This window comes from Talpa occidentalis, unplaced genomic scaffold (genome assembly GCF_014898055.3).
Source record: "Talpa occidentalis isolate TD23 unplaced genomic scaffold, MPIMG_talOcc4v2.1 talOcc4.11, whole genome shotgun sequence".
Taxonomy (NCBI): Eukaryota; Metazoa; Chordata; class Mammalia; order Eulipotyphla; family Talpidae; genus Talpa; species Talpa occidentalis.
Window position 1 is genome coordinate 12,711,459 of NW_023601104.1, and position 18,213 is coordinate 12,729,671.

Here is an 18,213-nt window from a genome sequence, read left to right on the forward strand (position 1 = left end):
TTGTAATAGTGCTGCAATGCTAGGTATTCTTTTACTCTGCATAATTATTTTGAGATTCATGTTGGTGTGTGAAGTTTTTTTATTATGGAATAGTATCCCCTTGAAAATACAGTGTTTTTATCCATTCATCTATAAACAAACATTTGGGTTGTTCACTCATTGTAGTTTTAATTTGTATTTTCATAATGACTGGTAACATTGAATATCTTTTGACATGCTTATTTACCATCATTGGTGAAGTGTCTGTTCAAATATTGTCCATTTTTTCTTACTATTGAGTTTTGAGAATTCTTTTTATATATGTACATATTTTCTGGATGTAAGTTCTTTTTTATCAGATATGTGACTTAAAATATTTTCTTCCATTTGTGACTTGTTTTTTCATTGTCTTAGTGTCTTTCAAAGGTCTTTCAAAGAGCAGAAGTTAATTTTGACTAAGTCCAGGTTGTCCTTTTCTTTCTTTTCTAAGTCTTGCTTTTGTTGCTGTATCTAAAAATTTATTGGTCAGAGATTTGTTTCTTCTAGAAATTTTTATAGTTTCCAGTTTTACATTTAGGTCTCTGATCATTTTGAGTTAATTTTTGAAGTGGTGCAAGGTATGGATCAAGCTTTTATTTTTACACATGTATATCTAGTTGTTCTAGCAACTTGGCTCTTTTTTAAAATTTCTTATTGTATATTTATGTTGCTATCTATCCTTACCACTTTATACATATTTATCAAGAATGTTTATGTTCTTGGTCTGTGTCATAGGTCAGATTTCTCATGAAACAGATTTGAGATGAAGATTTGGTTGCAAGTGAGGGAAACAGAATTGAATAGTGATGCAGTTGCATTAGAAGCCTTGGCCAATCCTATTCAGAGCCTTGAAGTTAGAATGGCACTTAAGAGATGTCCCAAATTGAGGTTAGAGTACTAGACCACTGTACCTCAATTCTGCATCTATCAGAAATCGAATATTGTTCTCCTAGCCACCCTGTATCCTCCTCTGGATCTATGGATAAGGAAACTCTAGCCAAGAGCAATACCTGGAATGGCATCAACATGCAGTAGTACTACTAGAAGCTGGGGGAATGAGTACTTCAGTCTTGCATGGGAAATCTGAGAGGCATGCTGTACATCTCAGTCTGTTCTAAAACTTCTGCTTTAGATAGTGGGTGTTACCTGTTTGTTTATTCCTCACTTTCTAATTTTTTTAAGATTTTTTTATTTATGCATACAAGAGCTAGGGTACAGACCAGAGGCATTGGCGGGGGGTGTGTGATAGGATTAACCAGAGACAGAGTGGGGAACAGAACAGGTGAATTGACTGAAATATACTGCTGAGGGCAACAGCGGGCAAGTCAGGAGATGTCTGCTGCACCATGTGGGTAGCTCCCTGGCCAGGGAATCGAACTCGTGCTACAGTGGTTGCAGACAGCTTCACAGGTTGTGTCTTAACTAACCCCTTGGCGCCACCAGGGAGGCCCCTGTCTAAGTATTTTGACCTGTGAGATTATATTCCCCTGAGGATGTCAGCTACTTTGTCTAGTAATACATATTAGCGAAGGGTCAAGTCCAGTTTCTAATCTGTGTCAGTTCCAATGAGAGAGAGAAGGGAATGAGCACCCTGAACCAGTGTTGATGCTTCACTAGCAAATTCTATTCTGGATTTTACCTTCACCACTAGCACTGCTTATGTAGTTGACTTTTACATATTAATCAGCACCTTGCTGAATTATCTAAGTAGTTCTGATAGTATGTCAATTCTCTTGGACACTAAGCAGATAGTAATAACATCTGTTAATAATAGCAGTTTCCTTTCCAGTTACATAAAAAAAAAAAATCACATATAATGTTATGTTACTATATGTTATATTAACTATATAAAATTAACTTATAAAGTTACATAATTTTATGTAAGTAAATTTATGCTTTCAAAATTACCTTGCTGTAGTGTCAGAGACTTTAGTACAATGTTAATTGATTTAAAAGGTATTTCATCTCTTTCACCATTAAATAGCTTACTTGCTATGGGTTTTGGTATATATTCTTCATTAGAATAAAGAAGTTCCCTCCTATTCCTCTACGCTTGCTTGAGTCTTGAATAGATGTTAAGCTTTATCAAATGTTCTTTGTGTGTCTATTGCAGTAATCATAAATTTTTCTCTTTCAATCTGTAATTCAATAAATTGCATTCATTTAAAAATTTTTTATTGAGATAAATTCACATAAAATTCAATATTTGAGTCATTTAAAAACAGTGTACAAGTCAATGGTTTTTATGTCATAGACAGTGTTGTACAACCATTGCTGTTATCTAATTTCAGAACATTCCTCTCATATGTATAGGTGGACATTTTAACTGTTAAAACTATCTCTTTTTTTTTTTTAAGATTTATTTATGCATACAAGAACTGGGGTGTAAGCCAGAGGGGCAGGGGGTGAGAGGATTCACCAGAGAGTAGGGAGCTGAACAGGCAGATCTCCTGAAATACACTGCTAAGGGGAGCAGCGGGCAAGACAGGAGAGGTCTGCTCACCATGTGGGTTGCTTCCTGGCCAGGAATCAAACTCTTGCTGCAGTGGCTGGTCTAGATAGCTTGATAGCACTGTGTCTTTAACTCCTGCGCCACCAGGGAGCCCCCTAAAACTATCTTTTCATTTGTGGAATTAACCTAACTTGGTCATGCTATATATTCTTTTTTCAATACATTGCTGGATGTGCATAGAACCATTCTTTACAAAATTTTTATTGTAATGAAATTTGTTTCTGTTTTGTTCTTTTCACAGCATCTCTGGAAGCTGATGGTGGAAGAATCAGATTTACTGGGTCAGCTGAAGGTAATAGCTGTTCTTTTAACTCTTAAAATGATGCTGTGGGCAGTATATTCATTAATGCTCTAGCCTCTCATGAGAACATTGTACCCAGACTTCCAGAGTGGCCTCACATATCCACAGCAGGTTGGCCTACTCCACCCAGTGCTATATATCTACAATATCTACAAAGCTTTGGGTGTTGAACTTTGTGCTAGCATTTTATAATTGCATTTAGTTTAAATAAATGATATCAAGGACACATCAGGCATGCTGCCATGAAGATTTACAAGGTATGGTCCTTTGAAATGCCTAAGGCTATATCCTTTGGTAGGTTGGGCTCAAAGTGGTGAGATGAGAAATTAATACGTGTAATTCTCTTAGGATAGCGAGAAGCTCCTGGTCTTGTTGGATTACTGAACTGTCCATTGAAATTCTTTCCTTAGATTATTAAAGACTTTTACCTTTTGGGACGTGGAGAACTGTTTCAGGCCTTCATTGACACAGCTCAGCACATGTTAAAAACACCACCCACTGCAGTCACTGAACATGGTAATTGCCCTCTGGAACTGAGAGATACCTAAGCGTCCTGAAGTTGTAGGGTATTTCATGGCTGCTGCTGAAGCATGCACGAGCAACCTGGTGACGTACAGCAGTGTTTCTAAAGATGGAAGGCTTTTCAGGTAGGCTTCATGCTGAGGTCATTAGGAGCAGCATCTTGGTTTGCAGGCCTTCAAACCAGGTATTTTATATCATCGGATTATAGCTGTATATGCCTTTTGGGACATATTGGGACTTGTTACCACTTGTTGTATTGCATCAGAAGTCCTTAGGCTACGAATGGTGGAAACGTAGCCTGAGCTAGCCTGGGTAGGAAGTGGGGATTTATCTGCTATTGGATCTGTCACTTCAGTGGGATAGGGCTATAGCTGGGCCTTAGAACAACGAATATTGCTAGGGTTTTCCCTCTCTCCATGTTGTACCTGTGCTTCTTGTGTGCTGTTGGGTGACTTTCTAGTCCCATGTGAAAACACGGCCTCCAAAAATTCCCAGGAATATGCTTCAGTTTCTACTGAAGGCACCAATCCCAGTATCTCTGGTGACAAGTTAAAGTCCAGGGAAAGGATTTTGACTAGTCCAGTCTGCATCAAAGAGGTCAGGTCAGGACACTCAGGCATGCGGACCTCAGTAAAGTGTTCACCCTCGGTCAGTTGGTGACCAATCCTACTCATACTGCACAAGTAGGGTTGAATAAGACTTTTAAAGAAAATGGGGGTTTGGGGTGGAGAGAAGATAGGGTACCATTTTTCTGGCTCTATGCATTTCCATTGTACTTGTGGAAACTTTTTAGTTGCCAGTATCAGAAATCTCAGTGCCAACTCAAAAGGTAGGGAAAAGAAGAATAATGATTCTCATAACTGAAAAGGTCTCAAGTATGCTGGCTTTAGGCAGATTTTGAGCCAGAAGCACGCATGATGCCTTGAGGACTAGGTATCATTACGTCCTTCACCTCTGCCTTGTCAGGCCTGCTCCTTATGGCAGCAGGATGACCCCCCGGCCAAGCTTATATCCTACTATATCCCTGTTTATCTCAAAAGAAAGAGCTACACTCTTTCAAAGTCGGTACAGCCTGGCGTGAGTCATGTTCGGCTCCCTGAACAAAACAGTGTCACGAGGTCAAGTGTTCATTCCAACTGACCATGCCTGGGTCTCTTGCCTACTTAGGACCAGGTGTTGTCAACCCCACTAGAACTACAGGATTTTACTGGGTGGAGGTGATTCTCCAAGGACTATTGGGGAGCTTTTACCAGCAGGGAAAGGAGTGTGTGCTAGTCAGGCAAAAAACAGCCTATGTCCGCCCCATCCTGCTGTCAGCACTGGCCGTCTGGGGGCGAAGTGGGAAGCCAGAGGGGCCTGGGTGTTGCCGCAGAGCATTCTTGGCAGCCCGTTCTTCCTTGCAGATGTGAACGTGGCCTTCCAGCAGTCCGCCCACAAGGTATTACTCGATGACGACAACCTTCTCCCTCTGTTGCACTTGACAATTGACTACCATGGAAAGGAGCATAAAGGTTCGTCTTCTTTCTGGCACCTTTTGCACTCCTACTGGCCACCATCTGTTCTCCACCATGGCTTCTGTCCACCTCCACAGAAATCACATATTTGAGACGTAGTCCAGTGCGCTCCTTTTACATGGCAGAAAAGGAAGGTGCAGAGAGCTAAGTGCAATGCTCAGGCAATTTGGTTGTGCTCCTGGAATGGTCTCTATTTCCAGTCACTGGATTTGCGGTCTGGAAAAAGAATCTCTAAAAGAGCTCTTGAGAGCAGCTCACACAGATGCTCCCTTGTCCCCTGCAAGTTCCCTGAGTCCCCTTGATGCTTCTGGTGGCACGGGCTTGAATGAGCCATCACTGCATGACTGGTACTCACCTTGGTGAAAGGCCATGTCTAGATTACCAGGATTGTCCTTTCTCCCCTTAATAGATGCCACTCAGGCAAGAGAAGGGCCTTCTCGGGAAACTTCTCCCCGGGAAGCCCCTGCATCTGGCTGGGCAGCCCTTGGCCTTTCCTACAAAGTGCAATGGCCACTACACATCCTCTTCACCCCTGCAGTCCTGGAAAAGTGAGTACTTCTGAGCTTTTCATGGGTAAATATTCTCCAAAGGGAATAAATTGGTGGGCACAAGCTAGCCACTCAGCTAGTTTTTAACAGACAGCAAATCAGATGTAAACTCAAATGCCTTTGGGGGATGGAGAGAGAATACTGTTAAGTTTCAGAAGTCCTACAATAGGGAGTGGTGGATGCTGGAGTGGGCAGCAGGGTCAAATCCTTAAAGCCACAAAGTTGGGGGAAGGCGGGTTGGTTTGTTTACCTGCAAAATAATAATTTACAGGATTCCACTTTGTAAACTCTGAGAAAGTCTTGGGCACCCCAGTGAAAGGCTGGCCCTTAGTTATTCATCAGCTCTGACTAGGTTTCACACTAACTTTGGTAATTCTTTATTGATTTACTTGGGAAGACCCAAGAGTTGTCTGTGGACTTTTAGCCACGTGAGAGATGCCTCCTCACCTCTAGGGAGGGGCAGCAGGAAGTGCTGTTTGCACCTCCAGCCCTACAAAACGGGGGAACTAGAGTTGTAGGGAAAGGAGTTGGCGGAAGCAGGCAGGGCTGGTAGTGGCCTGTGAAACCCACCCGCACCATTTTAATGGACTTTCCAAACTCACTCACTGGTTGGGGCACTGGCAAGGCTGGGGAACAGACCCCATCGTGCTCGGTTGTGGCAGATGCGTGGAGAAAAGGCAACAAACGAACAGAAGGGCTCCTCTTCATCCTCCCTGTTGTCTTCACAACCCTCTCTGCGTTGGGGGAGAGTAAATTAGCGTATGATACTATAACCTGGAAAAGATGAGGCTTGTCTAGGGAGAAGGTTCTGTGGGAGATTCAGAGCCCACAGCCACCAAAGTCAGCTGCATGGACCTTGTCCCCATGGCGCTCAGCATCCCATGAGCACACAAACCACTTAGCTCCTAACTTGTATGCTCTTAACACTGTTGAAGAAATTATGCTTATTTTTAAATTTTATTATAAAAAGTTCCAAATATAAGCAAAAGTAGACTATAACAAACTCCTCATATGCATTAGCTTCACTGACCACTGACATTATGCTGCCTTTTTTTTTTTTGGCTGGCACTTTATGAGGCACATCACAGACATGTCATTTGACTTCAGACTATGCAGTTCAAAAAGAACATATTCTTGGGGCTTCCGTGCCCCTCCCTGGCCTGGTTCCACCAGCCTGGGAGTCCCACTTTATTTCTGTCCCTTTTCTCCTCAATAAACTTTTTCTTTATGTAAAAAAAGGAACATATTCTTAACATAAATGCCATCATTCTGATAAATTTAATAATTCCTTATTGTCTAATATCCAGCCCACACTAAAATTTCCCCAGTTATCTAAAAATGTCATTTGTGGTGGGATTTGTTCAAATCAAATCCAAACCAGATGTACTATGCTGCGGCATGTTCCATTAGAAATAGACAATTTTTAAAACAAATGGAATCAGATTTTCTGTAAACTCGCCTAAAAACAAGTGAATACACACAGTTCTACCAGGCATGAATGTCTTAGCATGGGGCTGAGCATTAGGCCCCTAGACTGGAAGGCAGGAGTTTGAACGCACTAAGGGGATCCCTCAATTTTATTTTCTCTTTGGGATTCAAGGACAGATTATTAGATTAACCAAAATACATTCTTCTTACATCCTCACAAGATCCTTCATCCTCCCTTCTCTCTCTCTCTCTCACACCCACACACCGCCCCCCCCCCACAAAAACTACAACACTGAAAATAATATACATATATTTGTGTGGTCCTTCCTAGTCTTGACCCCTTGACTCCTCCAACCTAAGGTACTATTTTAAATTCCATGTTTTTTCTCTAGATGTTTAGCATGTTTTGTAACAGCTATCTACTCCCCAAAGATAGACCTTTTTTTTTTTTTCTGTTTTAAGCATTATTTTAAAAAGTACCAAGCTATAATTTTTGGGGAGGGAGGGACACAGAATCCATTTTGGTTGCTGTGTAATATTCCATTGTATAAATAAGCCACAGTTCATTGGTCCAACTCTAGCCATTCTTTCCTGTCTGCCTTTTTGGGGGACGGGTGGGTGGCACAAGTTCTAGGGGCTTTCATGCAGGTAGGGACGGGAAGTGAACTTTTTATACCTTGAATAACCGACTATTAATGTCCTAGATACAACGTTGTTTTTAAGTACTTACTGAGTGTGCGCCGGGTGCAAGCTGAACTGCAGCACTGCTGGGCTCTACAGATGCAGCGCAAGCACCTCAAGTCCAACCAGACCGATGCAGTCAAGTGGCGCCTACGAAACCACATGGCATTCTTAGTGGATAATCTTCAGTACTATCTCCAGGTCCGAGCCAGGGGATGAGTAGAAGGAAGGGTATGAAAAGAAGTCAATTTTTGAAGAGGAACTGCAATCCTGGGGTTTGAGGAGAGTCACAGGTTGTATTACTAGACCTGTTACTTAGGGGCATTTTAGAGGACAGTGGCTATAAACAGGTGGAGAATGAAGAATGGGGGTGGTCCTTATCAATGCATTACTTAGTTATTGATAACTTGACTCTTAACAGTTTGTGGTAGTCTCTGGAATCCTATAGGACTTAACCAAGCCAGTTTAGCCAAAGCGATTTGGACAGGATTGGGTTGGGGCAGGGCGCCTTGGCAGGTTAGAATTAGGCAAGTGACTTGCTACAAGGCTAGGCAATATGTGTCTTTGCTCAGCTGTACACTTAACTTAGATAAGAGGAAGGTGAGTGTAAATAACATCTATTTTATCCAGCCAGGCACCTGAATGTCCTTGACTGGTTAGAATATGCAAGGTGCTAAAACTCTGCGTGTAACTGTCTCTCAGGTAGATGTGCTGGAGTCTCAGTTCTCACAGCTGCTTCATCAGATCAATTCAACACGAGATTTTGAAAGCATCCGATTGGCTCATGACCACTTCCTGAGCAATTTGCTGGCCCAGTCCTTTATCTTGCTGAAACCTGTAAGTAGGGCTGCTTCTAGCCTCTCTGTTCCCTTAGGCACTTTGAGTTGCCACCATATGAAACTAACTAGTAAATTCTCCCGTCTCATTTTTACATACTTTAAAAAATTTGTAAAACAAAACAAACGTCTTTGAATTTCTAAAATCTTTTTTTTTTTTTAAGATTTATTTATTGGGCCTCCCCGGTGGCGCAGCGGTTGAGCGCTGGGTTGCGAAGCTGCCCACAGCCTATGCGGCGCCGGTTCCATCCCCAGCTGCTCCCGGGCCACCGGAGGAGGGTCCCACATGGCATGCAGACCTCTCCTGCCGCCCGCTGCTCCCCTCAGCAGTGTACTTCGGTCCTTCTGCCTGCTCTGCTCCCCGCTCTGGCTCTGGCGAATTCTCTCACCTCCCGTGCTTCTGACTATACCCAGTGCTTGTATGTATAAACAAACAAACAAATAAATAAATCTTAAAAAAAAAAATTTATTCATGCAAGAACTGGGGTACAGGTCAGAGGTGTGGGGGGGTAAGAGAAGTCACCAGAGTGGGGAACAGAACAGGCAGATTGACTTACGTACACTGCTGAAGGGAGCAGTGGGCGAGTCAGGAGAGGTCTGCTGTGCCATGTGGGTAGCTCTCTGGCCAGGGATCGAACTCGTGCTGCAGTGACTGCAGATAGCTTCATAGGTTGTGTCTTAACCCCTTGCACCACCAGAGAGGCCCTAAAATCTTTTAAGATTTATTTATACAAGAACCGGGGTATAGGCCAGAGGTGGTGGGGGGTGAGAGGATTCACCAGAGACAGAGTGGGGAACAGAACTATCACAGGGTGTGGTGAGAGCTAAAAATGAAAGTATATGTGCTTATCCCTCTGGAGGATTTAAATGTTTAAAACTTTTCTGACACCACAGAAAGGTCACCAAAAAGTATGCGGAATTATTTTCTTAGAAATCTTTTAGATGAAGATATACCAATTTTCGAAAGTTATTTTCACAGACAGTTGGAATAGTGGCTTCCTCTGTATGTGTCAAACAAGTACATATTATCTCCTTCAGGGAAGTTATTTTCAGCCTTGGTCCATGCTGGAACATCTGGGAACTTTAAAAAATTTAGTACCTACAGCACTTAAATTTGAATCCCTGGAGTAAGATCCAAGCACCAGCATTTTTTAAAACTCACAAGATGGTTCCAGTTCCTAGATAAAAAGCAGGAAGACTGAAATGACCCCTTGAAGATTCAAAAATATATATACACACACACTATCTCTGCTGTGAGCTAGTGGTTACCCCTCAGTTGTGCCACACCACAAGTCCCACAGACTTCTCTATCCTGGTATCTGGGGCTGTTTTGCTTGCTGCACTACAGGAGAGTGAGTTTATAAAGCTGCCACCCTCAAAGGGTCCTATGAATTGAAAACCATCAAGAGCTACTGTGACAGAACCCCGTCCTTGTATGGCATGAGTGCATCCTGGGAGAAAAGCCAAGTATCACATCAGGTGGTCATCATTAAATATTTATTGAGTGCTTACTATATGCAAGGCACTGGGGATACAACGAGGTATAAGTCATGGCTCTGCCCTTAAGGAGCTCACAATCTAGTTGGAGAAACAAGACATACATACGCAACACAGATCAGTAACAACACAGGAGGCCTGAACAAATGGCCACGTGAACAGCACAGGTATGCGGAGAGAGAAGCAGGGTCACTAAGACTACGTGGCGCTGATGCCCCACTGAGAGCACGGGGCCGAAACTGGTACTGAGCGTCCTGGGCACAGGGAACCTTGGAAACAGCTTGGGGCGGGAGGACACTGCGGGTCCCAGAAATGATGAATGTGCTTAGAGAGTGGAGGCTTTGTCCAGGGGTGACTAAGGGAACGCCAGCCTCTTCATCAGAAAAGTTTGTAGCATTTTGAGGGGGGCTGGCAGGACTTGCATCTGGCATTGCCTCTCCTGAGGTCAGCTGTGGGAGAATGGGACTAAGCCAACTGCGGGATAACTTTCCCGATCTTTAACTTTACAGACGTATCTTCCTTCTTTTCCTAATGACCACTGTTTTCTGGACAGGTGTTTCACTGCCTGAATGAAATCCTAGATCTCTGTCACAGCTTTTGCTCCCTGGTCAGTCAGAACCTGGGCCCACTGGATGAGCGTGGAGCCGCCCAGCTGAGCATCCTGGTGAAGGTGAGTCAGCCCCGACCAAAGGACAGTGGTGGTTTTACCAACGGAGAGGGGTGATCTCTGAATCAACAGAGCATTTCCCCAATACGTTTAAGCAGAAAAAGATGCAAAGATAAAAACGTTGGGGTCAGTTGATTCAGAAACATAATTCTGTGCTGCCTGAGTGTTGAAACATAGTCCAGCCCTGTTTACTTGGCCCACCAAGTACAGACTGGCTTTGTTTGCCCTTTCTTATTCAACCTCTTTACTTCCTTGCGCTAACTCCATATTTTAGAGTGTAATGACCTGCCTGCTTTTGGTACCAAACACGGGCTTTCCTCAATTCTGATACGTTAATTTTGAAGGAGAACATACAAATTGTGCTCCTGGCACAGGAAGTCATGTGCTGTGGGTACTAAGCAGTCGGTCATCTTAAGAGCTGACGGTGCCTTTGACAGCTTGAGTCCTTCTCTCTATAGGGCTTTAGCCGCCAGTCTTCACTCCTCTTCAAGATTCTCTCCAGTGTTCGGAACCATCAGATAAATTCAGATTTGGCTCAACTACTGTTACGACTGGATTATAACAAATATTACACCCAGGCTGGAGGAACTCTGGGCAGGTAGGAGAAACTTGGGGAACCCAGTAGACTTTGTGTGTGTGGCTTTTCAATGAGCTACATAATTCCAGAGCAGGAAGGAAACTAACCATTATCTAGTTTAAATAGTCTGCCTTTATGTAAATATTCTCACTTCAGAAACTAGACTCAGAGATAAAGAACTGTGTACCTAATTATCATTAAATGTTAATGAAGATTTCTTTCCAGCATAAGTCACCATGATAGCACAGTCCTAGCACCAACACGGAGATAGTTAAGTTCCTGGTGAGGTACTACACTGGGTGGAATTGGCTGTGCAGCCTGAGGTGGCGGGCCCCAGCTTCCACACTTCCACAGCTGTGAAAGGAGAGAGACACCCCCCCCCCATTTCTAAAGCTAAACCATTTTTCATTTAATAGTGAGGTTCAGTGACAGCTTCTGAGGTCTGTCCCATTTAAAAAAAAGCACTTTAGTATCCACCTTCCCTCTAAAATATCCCATCTTTTTCCCCCTAAGTGATTTTAGCCGAAAAGGCGAAATTTTGAGTTTTAAAATGTCATTATCTAGATCAGAGTTGCCCTCATCACATTTCTTTGAAGACAGTTCTTGAGAAAGCAAGATATTTGATAAAGCTTTTTTCCCCCTTTTTTCTAGTTTTGGGATGTGAAAACATATGGCTCAGAAACTGAGTAACAGTCTTACACCTTCCTAAGTCTGTTACAGAAGATTCATTTCTAGCCACTCACCAAATGTCTGCAGTCTACTGAGAGGACTCTACTTTTTCTCCTTGGAAGCATTTCCTGACCATCAGTGGGTGCAAATCCTTCCCATCATTTTCATGTGGAAAGGGAGTTAATTTGCCCACCGAGAATGTTGGCATCAGTTCTCCCCGCTGACCATGCAAGATCCGTTACATTGAGAACATTTGTCGGGTATGTTCATTCATTCATCTGTCAATTACTGAGCATCTATTATGTGCTTAGGTACTGTTCAAGCTGCAGGAGACAAGGCAGTAAACAATACAAATCAGAAAAATATTTGTGGCTCATGTGACAATTATAAATAGGTCAAGTGCTAGATATTAGTACTGAGCAAGAAAGGCACCAGGTAAGATAGGCTTTCACTGGCCCCACAGACTCCTCATTCAGAAAATTGAAATCGAGAATATTCCACATCGTTTAGCATCTTCAAAATAGAAACTAGATTTTTACCAGTAACTTGCAATTATCTCAGACTAGTAAAACAACAGTTCTGGTGGTCTGTTTGTTGCCATCGAGTTTGGTTTTCATCTTCTACCGCATACTACAGCCCTTACTCCTGCAGTTGTCAGCAAAAGATGTTCCCTTCCACTCCTCTCTCTGGAGCAGAGGTTAGTAAACTGTGGGTCGCCACCTGTTTTGATAGTTTTACTGGAACAATCATACTCATCCATCTCCTTATTGCCCATGGGCGCTTCCATGCTTAGCGGAGCCAAAGTGAGTTAATTGATCTACCAAATGGCCCACAGGCCTAAGATACTTACTGGCCTCTGCTCTGGAGAACGAGGGAACATCAACAGGGATGCTGCTAGGGGGACAGGGAAGGAGAATAGCCTCTGGCAACTGTGACTGTAACAGTAATAAAATATAGGACCTGAGGCTAGAAGTACTGACAAGTCTTCCCACCTGTGCTGCTCATGTTTTTCTTTGCAGAAGGTCACCCCGTCAAGCTTAGTCACTGTCCATTCATGGCAAATGGTCCTTTTCCCTTTCAGGTCTGAAAGGAACTAGGCTCTAAGACTTTTTTTCCTTAATCGCCAAGAAATTTAGAGCTGTTCCCAATTCCGTTCAACTTTCGGCACAACCATTAATGTGGGCCTACCGTAAAACCAAGTTTTACAAGTAGAATTTTAGACAGCCCTAGATAATCTTCTGACAATAATGCTACACAAGACTTGAAAATTCACATCTTACTTTCCTTGGCTAGTGTCCTACAGTGAACAAACCTATTGTCAATGGCAGAGGAGGGCTGTAATTGTCTTGCTATTTGTTCTGACATTAAACTCAAAGAAAGAAATCCCAGTTACTACAACCAAAGAGATTCAACATTTATTTTATCATAAAAGTCCAGCAAATAAAACTATGTACAAGATCCATGCAAGGAATCCAGTTACACACAAGACACATTTAAAACCTGTTAAAACACAATCTCCACGACGCAGGGAATAAAACAGGTAAGACCAAGTATATCCTTAGTGAGAAACATAATCATGTTTATATTTTGGATGCTGCTTGAATCCAATTCTCTCCCCAACAATGAGGCACTGGATCACCCACTCTTGTGACACCACGGGCAGCTGCAATGCTTCCGCACACTTCAGCACCGAGGCTGGGCACGAGGGGTCCGTCACCACCACATCAAATACCCCTAACGCAATATCTGCAGGGAGCAGGGGGAGGTGAATAAGGTAAGGAGACGCCATGTAGCCCTCCGCTAAAGAGCCAGATGTGCCTTCTAGCCAGCACATCCCTCCCTGCCCAAACTAAAACCCATTAAGTCCAACACAGTGCTACTGGGGATCACAACCCAGAACAGAAAGAATCGGTATCAGCTGACCTTTAGAAATGTCAGCAAGTACATCACTGGACACCACCAGTAGAAGTATAAACATCCCAGTGCCTCATTTAAACTGGTTCACCTCTTAGGCTGATGTTTATTCACACCTAACGAGGCCTAACAGGTAGGTGTAAGGACACCCTTCCAAAACAACACACGCACTTTCCAGGTACCTTTGTTATGGGCACTTGAATGGTGCTGCTTCACAGAGGCTGCTCCCCCAGTCATGAGGATCTCAGACCAGAGCTCCAGGAAGTTCTGCTGTTGGTCTGATACCAAGAGTACTTTCAGGTTCTGGAAAGGGTTTTCCCGGGGTTGCCTGTGAGTAAGTGAGAGACAGCACCTTAGAATTGGAGGGGACTAAGCAGGACAGTGTTCAACAACAGCCTTTCTGCGAAGGAATTTAAGGTACATCAGAATACTTTAAAAAAAAATGAACCCCTGTATTATAGAACCTTTCCTCCCTCCCCTTTCTGTGAATATGTATTCTCTGGAATCTGGACCTTCTGATTTCCATGTTTATCTTGGGACCAATATGCCAAATAAGCTCCTGATCCCATATTTTAAAAGGTCTTGCTTAATAGTGCCCTAACCTTACAGGTTGAGAATACTGGACCTACATGAAAATCCTCCCATTTTTGAAAGTTCAACTAGTTGAACTGCCAAAATAATCTCAAACCCAAATTCTTTATTAACCTATGAGCATTGCAATTTCCATAAATAATTTCTCACCTAGAGTCTCCCCCTCCCAGTATTTTATTATCTGCTTGACTACCATTCTAGATTGGGTTTCAAATACTCACCAATCCAGAATTCTTTGCTCCTCAAGACTGTACCCAGCTGGCAGCAGATAATTACGGTAATTCTGAAGCTGGTTGGCATGGCAACTGTCATGGACCCAGACATGAGATACACAAGGAATCCCACTGGCAAGGCACAAAAAGTACTTCCGGGTTCGACAATGCTGATCCGCAATTAGGAGACACTGGTAGGCCGTGTTGCACTGGAAGAATAGAACAGATGTGAAGACCTGCAAGTACTATTTATGCCTGTACTTTTACCCACAGCCTCTTCTCACACAGAAAGGGCCAAGATGCTTTCTTTCTGTGCCTCACCTATAGCTTTGAGGGTTTAAGTCCTAAAAGAAAACCAGCCTCCCGGTATTCTGCTTTTCGGGCTAAGAATCAGCAACATAATAGAATTTCTTCTAAACACAATTCAGTCTGCTTCTGCCCGAGCAGCAGAACCATAGGTATTAATTAGCCCAACGTTTTATCTTCCGTGTACACAGTAACGATTCTATTTCTGCATTACCGTTTCGGCCATCTTCTGAGCTCTGGCTGCTATACTCAACCTCCCTGACTCCTCAATACAGCAAACACTCTTCATCACTGCCCTTCTGGTAAGTTGCAGAAAGAAACTCCTCACCTGAGCTTCATTGAAGTCTTCGAGAATATAGCCAGCTCCTGCTCGAAGCTGGGATTCTGTGTACTGTTTGTTGAAAGGAGGAATTTCTAAAATTTCTATATAAAACACAGAAGACCAAGATAATTATTTCATTTCTCATTTACTACTTTACGCCTGCTTCTCACTGTCCCCTTTGCCACTCCCCATTATTTGCACAGTGTTGCAGGCTACATCAGACCTACTCACGGGTCAGAAAGAGATCTGTCTTGAGGCCTATGAAGTATAGCCAGAAGAAGGGGCAAAAGCAGGAGGACTGGGAAGATGAGAAATGGAGATAGGTCCCAGATCTAAGACTAATCATGGTACTGTTCATAGGGAGGACCACAGCCCCTTCCCAGAGTGATGCATTTACTATCAGGAACTTCTTAAGTCCTGCAGCAAACTAAGCCACTTCCTGTAATTCTATGAAATGAGTCACAGATTAGCACTTTATAATCAAACCTTCACGTTCCCACTATACACTGAAAATGATAAACCAGAATGTTAAAAGTTTTAAAATTTTAGTTACATGAAGGCTGGCCAGAAAATTCTGTTTCAGACTTTTTATTAAACTATCTACCTTTGATCTTGGAGTACATGACTGAACAGCATGACTGCTCTACAGGGTTGAGGGGGAAGTAGAAGTTATGCGATGAGGCCGAAGCTATAAGGACCATAGAGCAATTAAAAGTTGATTATTTTGACCAAGTATCTAATTTCAGTTATGAGAGGAGCAGTTGACAACACTTTAAGTTCTAGTAAACTTATCACAAATAAAAAACCCAAAGTTCAAATGCCACAACCCTTTCCCCTCCCCCCCATATCCAGTGATGACCCGAGAGTGGAGCCCTCCCTGCCTGCTGAAGCTGCTCAGATAATGCCCAAACTCAGTCCTCTATCTGACTGGCTCACCTACTCTTCACTGTTCATTTTTTTTTTTTTTTTAAAGATTGATTTATTTATACAAGCACTGGGTACAGTCAGAAGTGCAGGAGGGTGAGAGGATTCACCAGAGCCAGAAGGGAGAGCAGAACAGGCAGACTGACGAAATACACTGCTGAGGGGAGCAGCGGGCAGCAGGAGAGGTCTGCGCGCCATGTGGGACCCTCGCCAGTGGCCGGGGATCGAACCAGTGCTGCAGAGGCTGCGGGCAGCTTTGCAACCCAGCGCTCAACTGCTGCGCCACCGGGGAGGCCCCACTGTTCTGTTCTTGATTGAACATTCTTGGTTCTTCTCAAAATGAAAACCCAAACTAGAAACTCTATAGACATGAGAACACGCAGAACATAACAGGCCTATTTCTTATTGCTTCCTTTGCATCATCCATCCCAATATATGACGCCAGTTCTCAGTACTGACACTGCTACTAACACATGGCCCCTTAAGGTCCATTATTTCTCTAGTCCTAACCTATGGAGATGAGGTATTTCCAATTGTATTTCCTTGCACTTGTATAATCAAATATTACCCTGTCTATGCAATCCATTTCTTAACTAGCTTCGATTTAATTTCCTTTGCTTTTTTTTTTTTTTTTTTTTTTTGACTTAGGAGTAGCCTTGCCCAGCCAGTCTTAAATGAAAAGTTTTTAATCCCATCATCTAAATTAAGGATAAAGCTGCTAAACAGACTTGACTCAATCCCTGTGGCTAATGTTAATGGGCCACCTAACAAGACCAGGTGCCATATTCTTATTATTAGTGTCTCATAAGATACAATATAAACTGGCATCTAAGATTCCCATTTGTCTGCAAGACAGATCATTGTTTCTTGAAAACCCTAAAACACTACAGATGTCATCAGGTTTACTAAGATGGCGGAAGCCCTAAGCATTTTTATATGCCCAAAACAGCAAGGATTCTGGTCCAAGATTGAAGCAGCAACATAAAACAGACATAGTCACCACAACCAATTTAACGAGAAACCTGGAGATTCCTCTAAACGTTCTAGAGTCCTCATTTAGACAAGACCTACTTCCCCTCACTTGTGGTTACATGAGTTTACAAATGTTTGCTGTATTAGCAGGGAGGAGTGGAGGGGATATCTGAGTCGAGTTTATTAGATACACACAGGCTCAAAGAGTTTTCAAGCACTGAGCAAGCTGCGTATTATACCAGAGCAGGCCGTCCTGCCTGTGACCGGATACGACAACCAAACCAACAAATGAAACATCTGCAGAGCTGCCTTGTAAGATCCTGGGCTAGGGAAGGGTCAGGAGTGTGTTAGGGAATAAAGGCCAGGGTCCAACAAGAAAAAAAGATCAGGACATTATTTGTAATGCCATAAGATGATCCAATTAAAGCTACATTCATGCCACACCTTCTCTCCCGCTGTACCTTACTGACTTCGGACAAATGAGGTTTTGTGCGCCCTTGGAACTGCCACACCTGCTCCCGTACCCTAAAGCCTCTCTACTGCCAGCTGTTTACCGATAGCACACACCTCTACCCAGCTCCCTGACCACCTACCCATGTACCTCTCCCTGTGGCCTGCAGCAGGTGAGGTACAGTTTTGGTTAATTAGGAAAGAATCATTCCGTACCTGAAATGCCAACCATCACATTTTATGATAACCATGTTCCTTAACTCAGTTTCCTCTTACAAGACTTAACACTAGTCAGAACACTTAACTTGTAGAACATCATTTCACACAGATCTTTAACTTTTATAGACCTTTCTGGTTCACATTGACTTTAGACAGCTAAAATTTTTACCTCTCCCAACTGCAGCCTTTACTCAAACCCTAAGTAACAATGTAGAAACACCAGGTGTAGGCAGACTTGGTTTCAAGTTAAAGAGAGGTACGAGAGTTGAAAGAGCCTAGCAGCTGATTTTCTCTGAAATCACCCTGGAGCACTCCACAGTCCCAGTCTTAAAAACCTCACGAGAATGAAGCTCACCCTGGAACACAAATGGGAAAGATGGCAGAGCACTCAGCTACCTTGTCCTGAATGCTTGTAACAGAGCAAATGCTGGGTTCTACTCCCAACCCTACTGTAACATCACAGAAAAATGCAATTCTTTATCTTCTCCTACCTTGTTTCCTCTCCGTAACGTGGATGGTAAAATCTAGCTCCC

General features: G+C 43.1%; 2 protein-coding genes across 7 annotated transcripts in view; one reads left to right on the top strand and one right to left on the bottom strand.

The window, feature by feature from the left end:
* Positions 1–17,977, top strand: part of TUBGCP4 (tubulin gamma complex associated protein 4) — a 50,071-nt gene extending 32,094 nt beyond the window's left edge. The window contains exons 10-18 of the mRNA XM_037502344.2: positions 2,772–2,822; positions 3,242–3,347; positions 4,757–4,864; positions 5,277–5,415; positions 7,548–7,725; positions 8,227–8,361; positions 10,411–10,527; positions 10,983–11,122; positions 11,753–17,977. Of these exons, the coding sequence (XP_037358241.1) occupies positions 2,772–2,822; positions 3,242–3,347; positions 4,757–4,864; positions 5,277–5,415; positions 7,548–7,725; positions 8,227–8,361; positions 10,411–10,527; positions 10,983–11,122; positions 11,753–11,765 (987 nt within the window). The 3' untranslated portion in view covers positions 11,766–17,977. The remainder of the gene's footprint in view (positions 1–2,771; positions 2,823–3,241; positions 3,348–4,756; positions 4,865–5,276; positions 5,416–7,547; positions 7,726–8,226; positions 8,362–10,410; positions 10,528–10,982; positions 11,123–11,752) is intronic.
* Positions 9,758–18,213, bottom strand: part of TP53BP1 (tumor protein p53 binding protein 1) — a 115,370-nt gene continuing 106,914 nt past the window's right edge. For 3 of the 6 annotated variants that reach the window (XM_054701048.1, XM_054701055.1, XM_054701054.1), the window contains 4 exons: positions 15,122–15,216; positions 14,497–14,696; positions 13,867–14,012; positions 9,758–13,516 (listed from right to left, as the gene is read on the bottom strand). In XM_054701048.1, coding sequence (XP_054557023.1) covers positions 13,329–13,516; positions 13,867–14,012; positions 14,497–14,696; positions 15,122–15,216 — 629 coding nt within the window. In that variant the 3' untranslated portion in view covers positions 9,758–13,328. The remainder of the gene's footprint in view (positions 13,517–13,866; positions 14,013–14,496; positions 14,697–15,121; positions 15,217–18,213) is intronic. The other 3 variants (XM_037502343.2, XM_037502341.2, XM_037502342.2) reach the window with 1 other exon arrangement.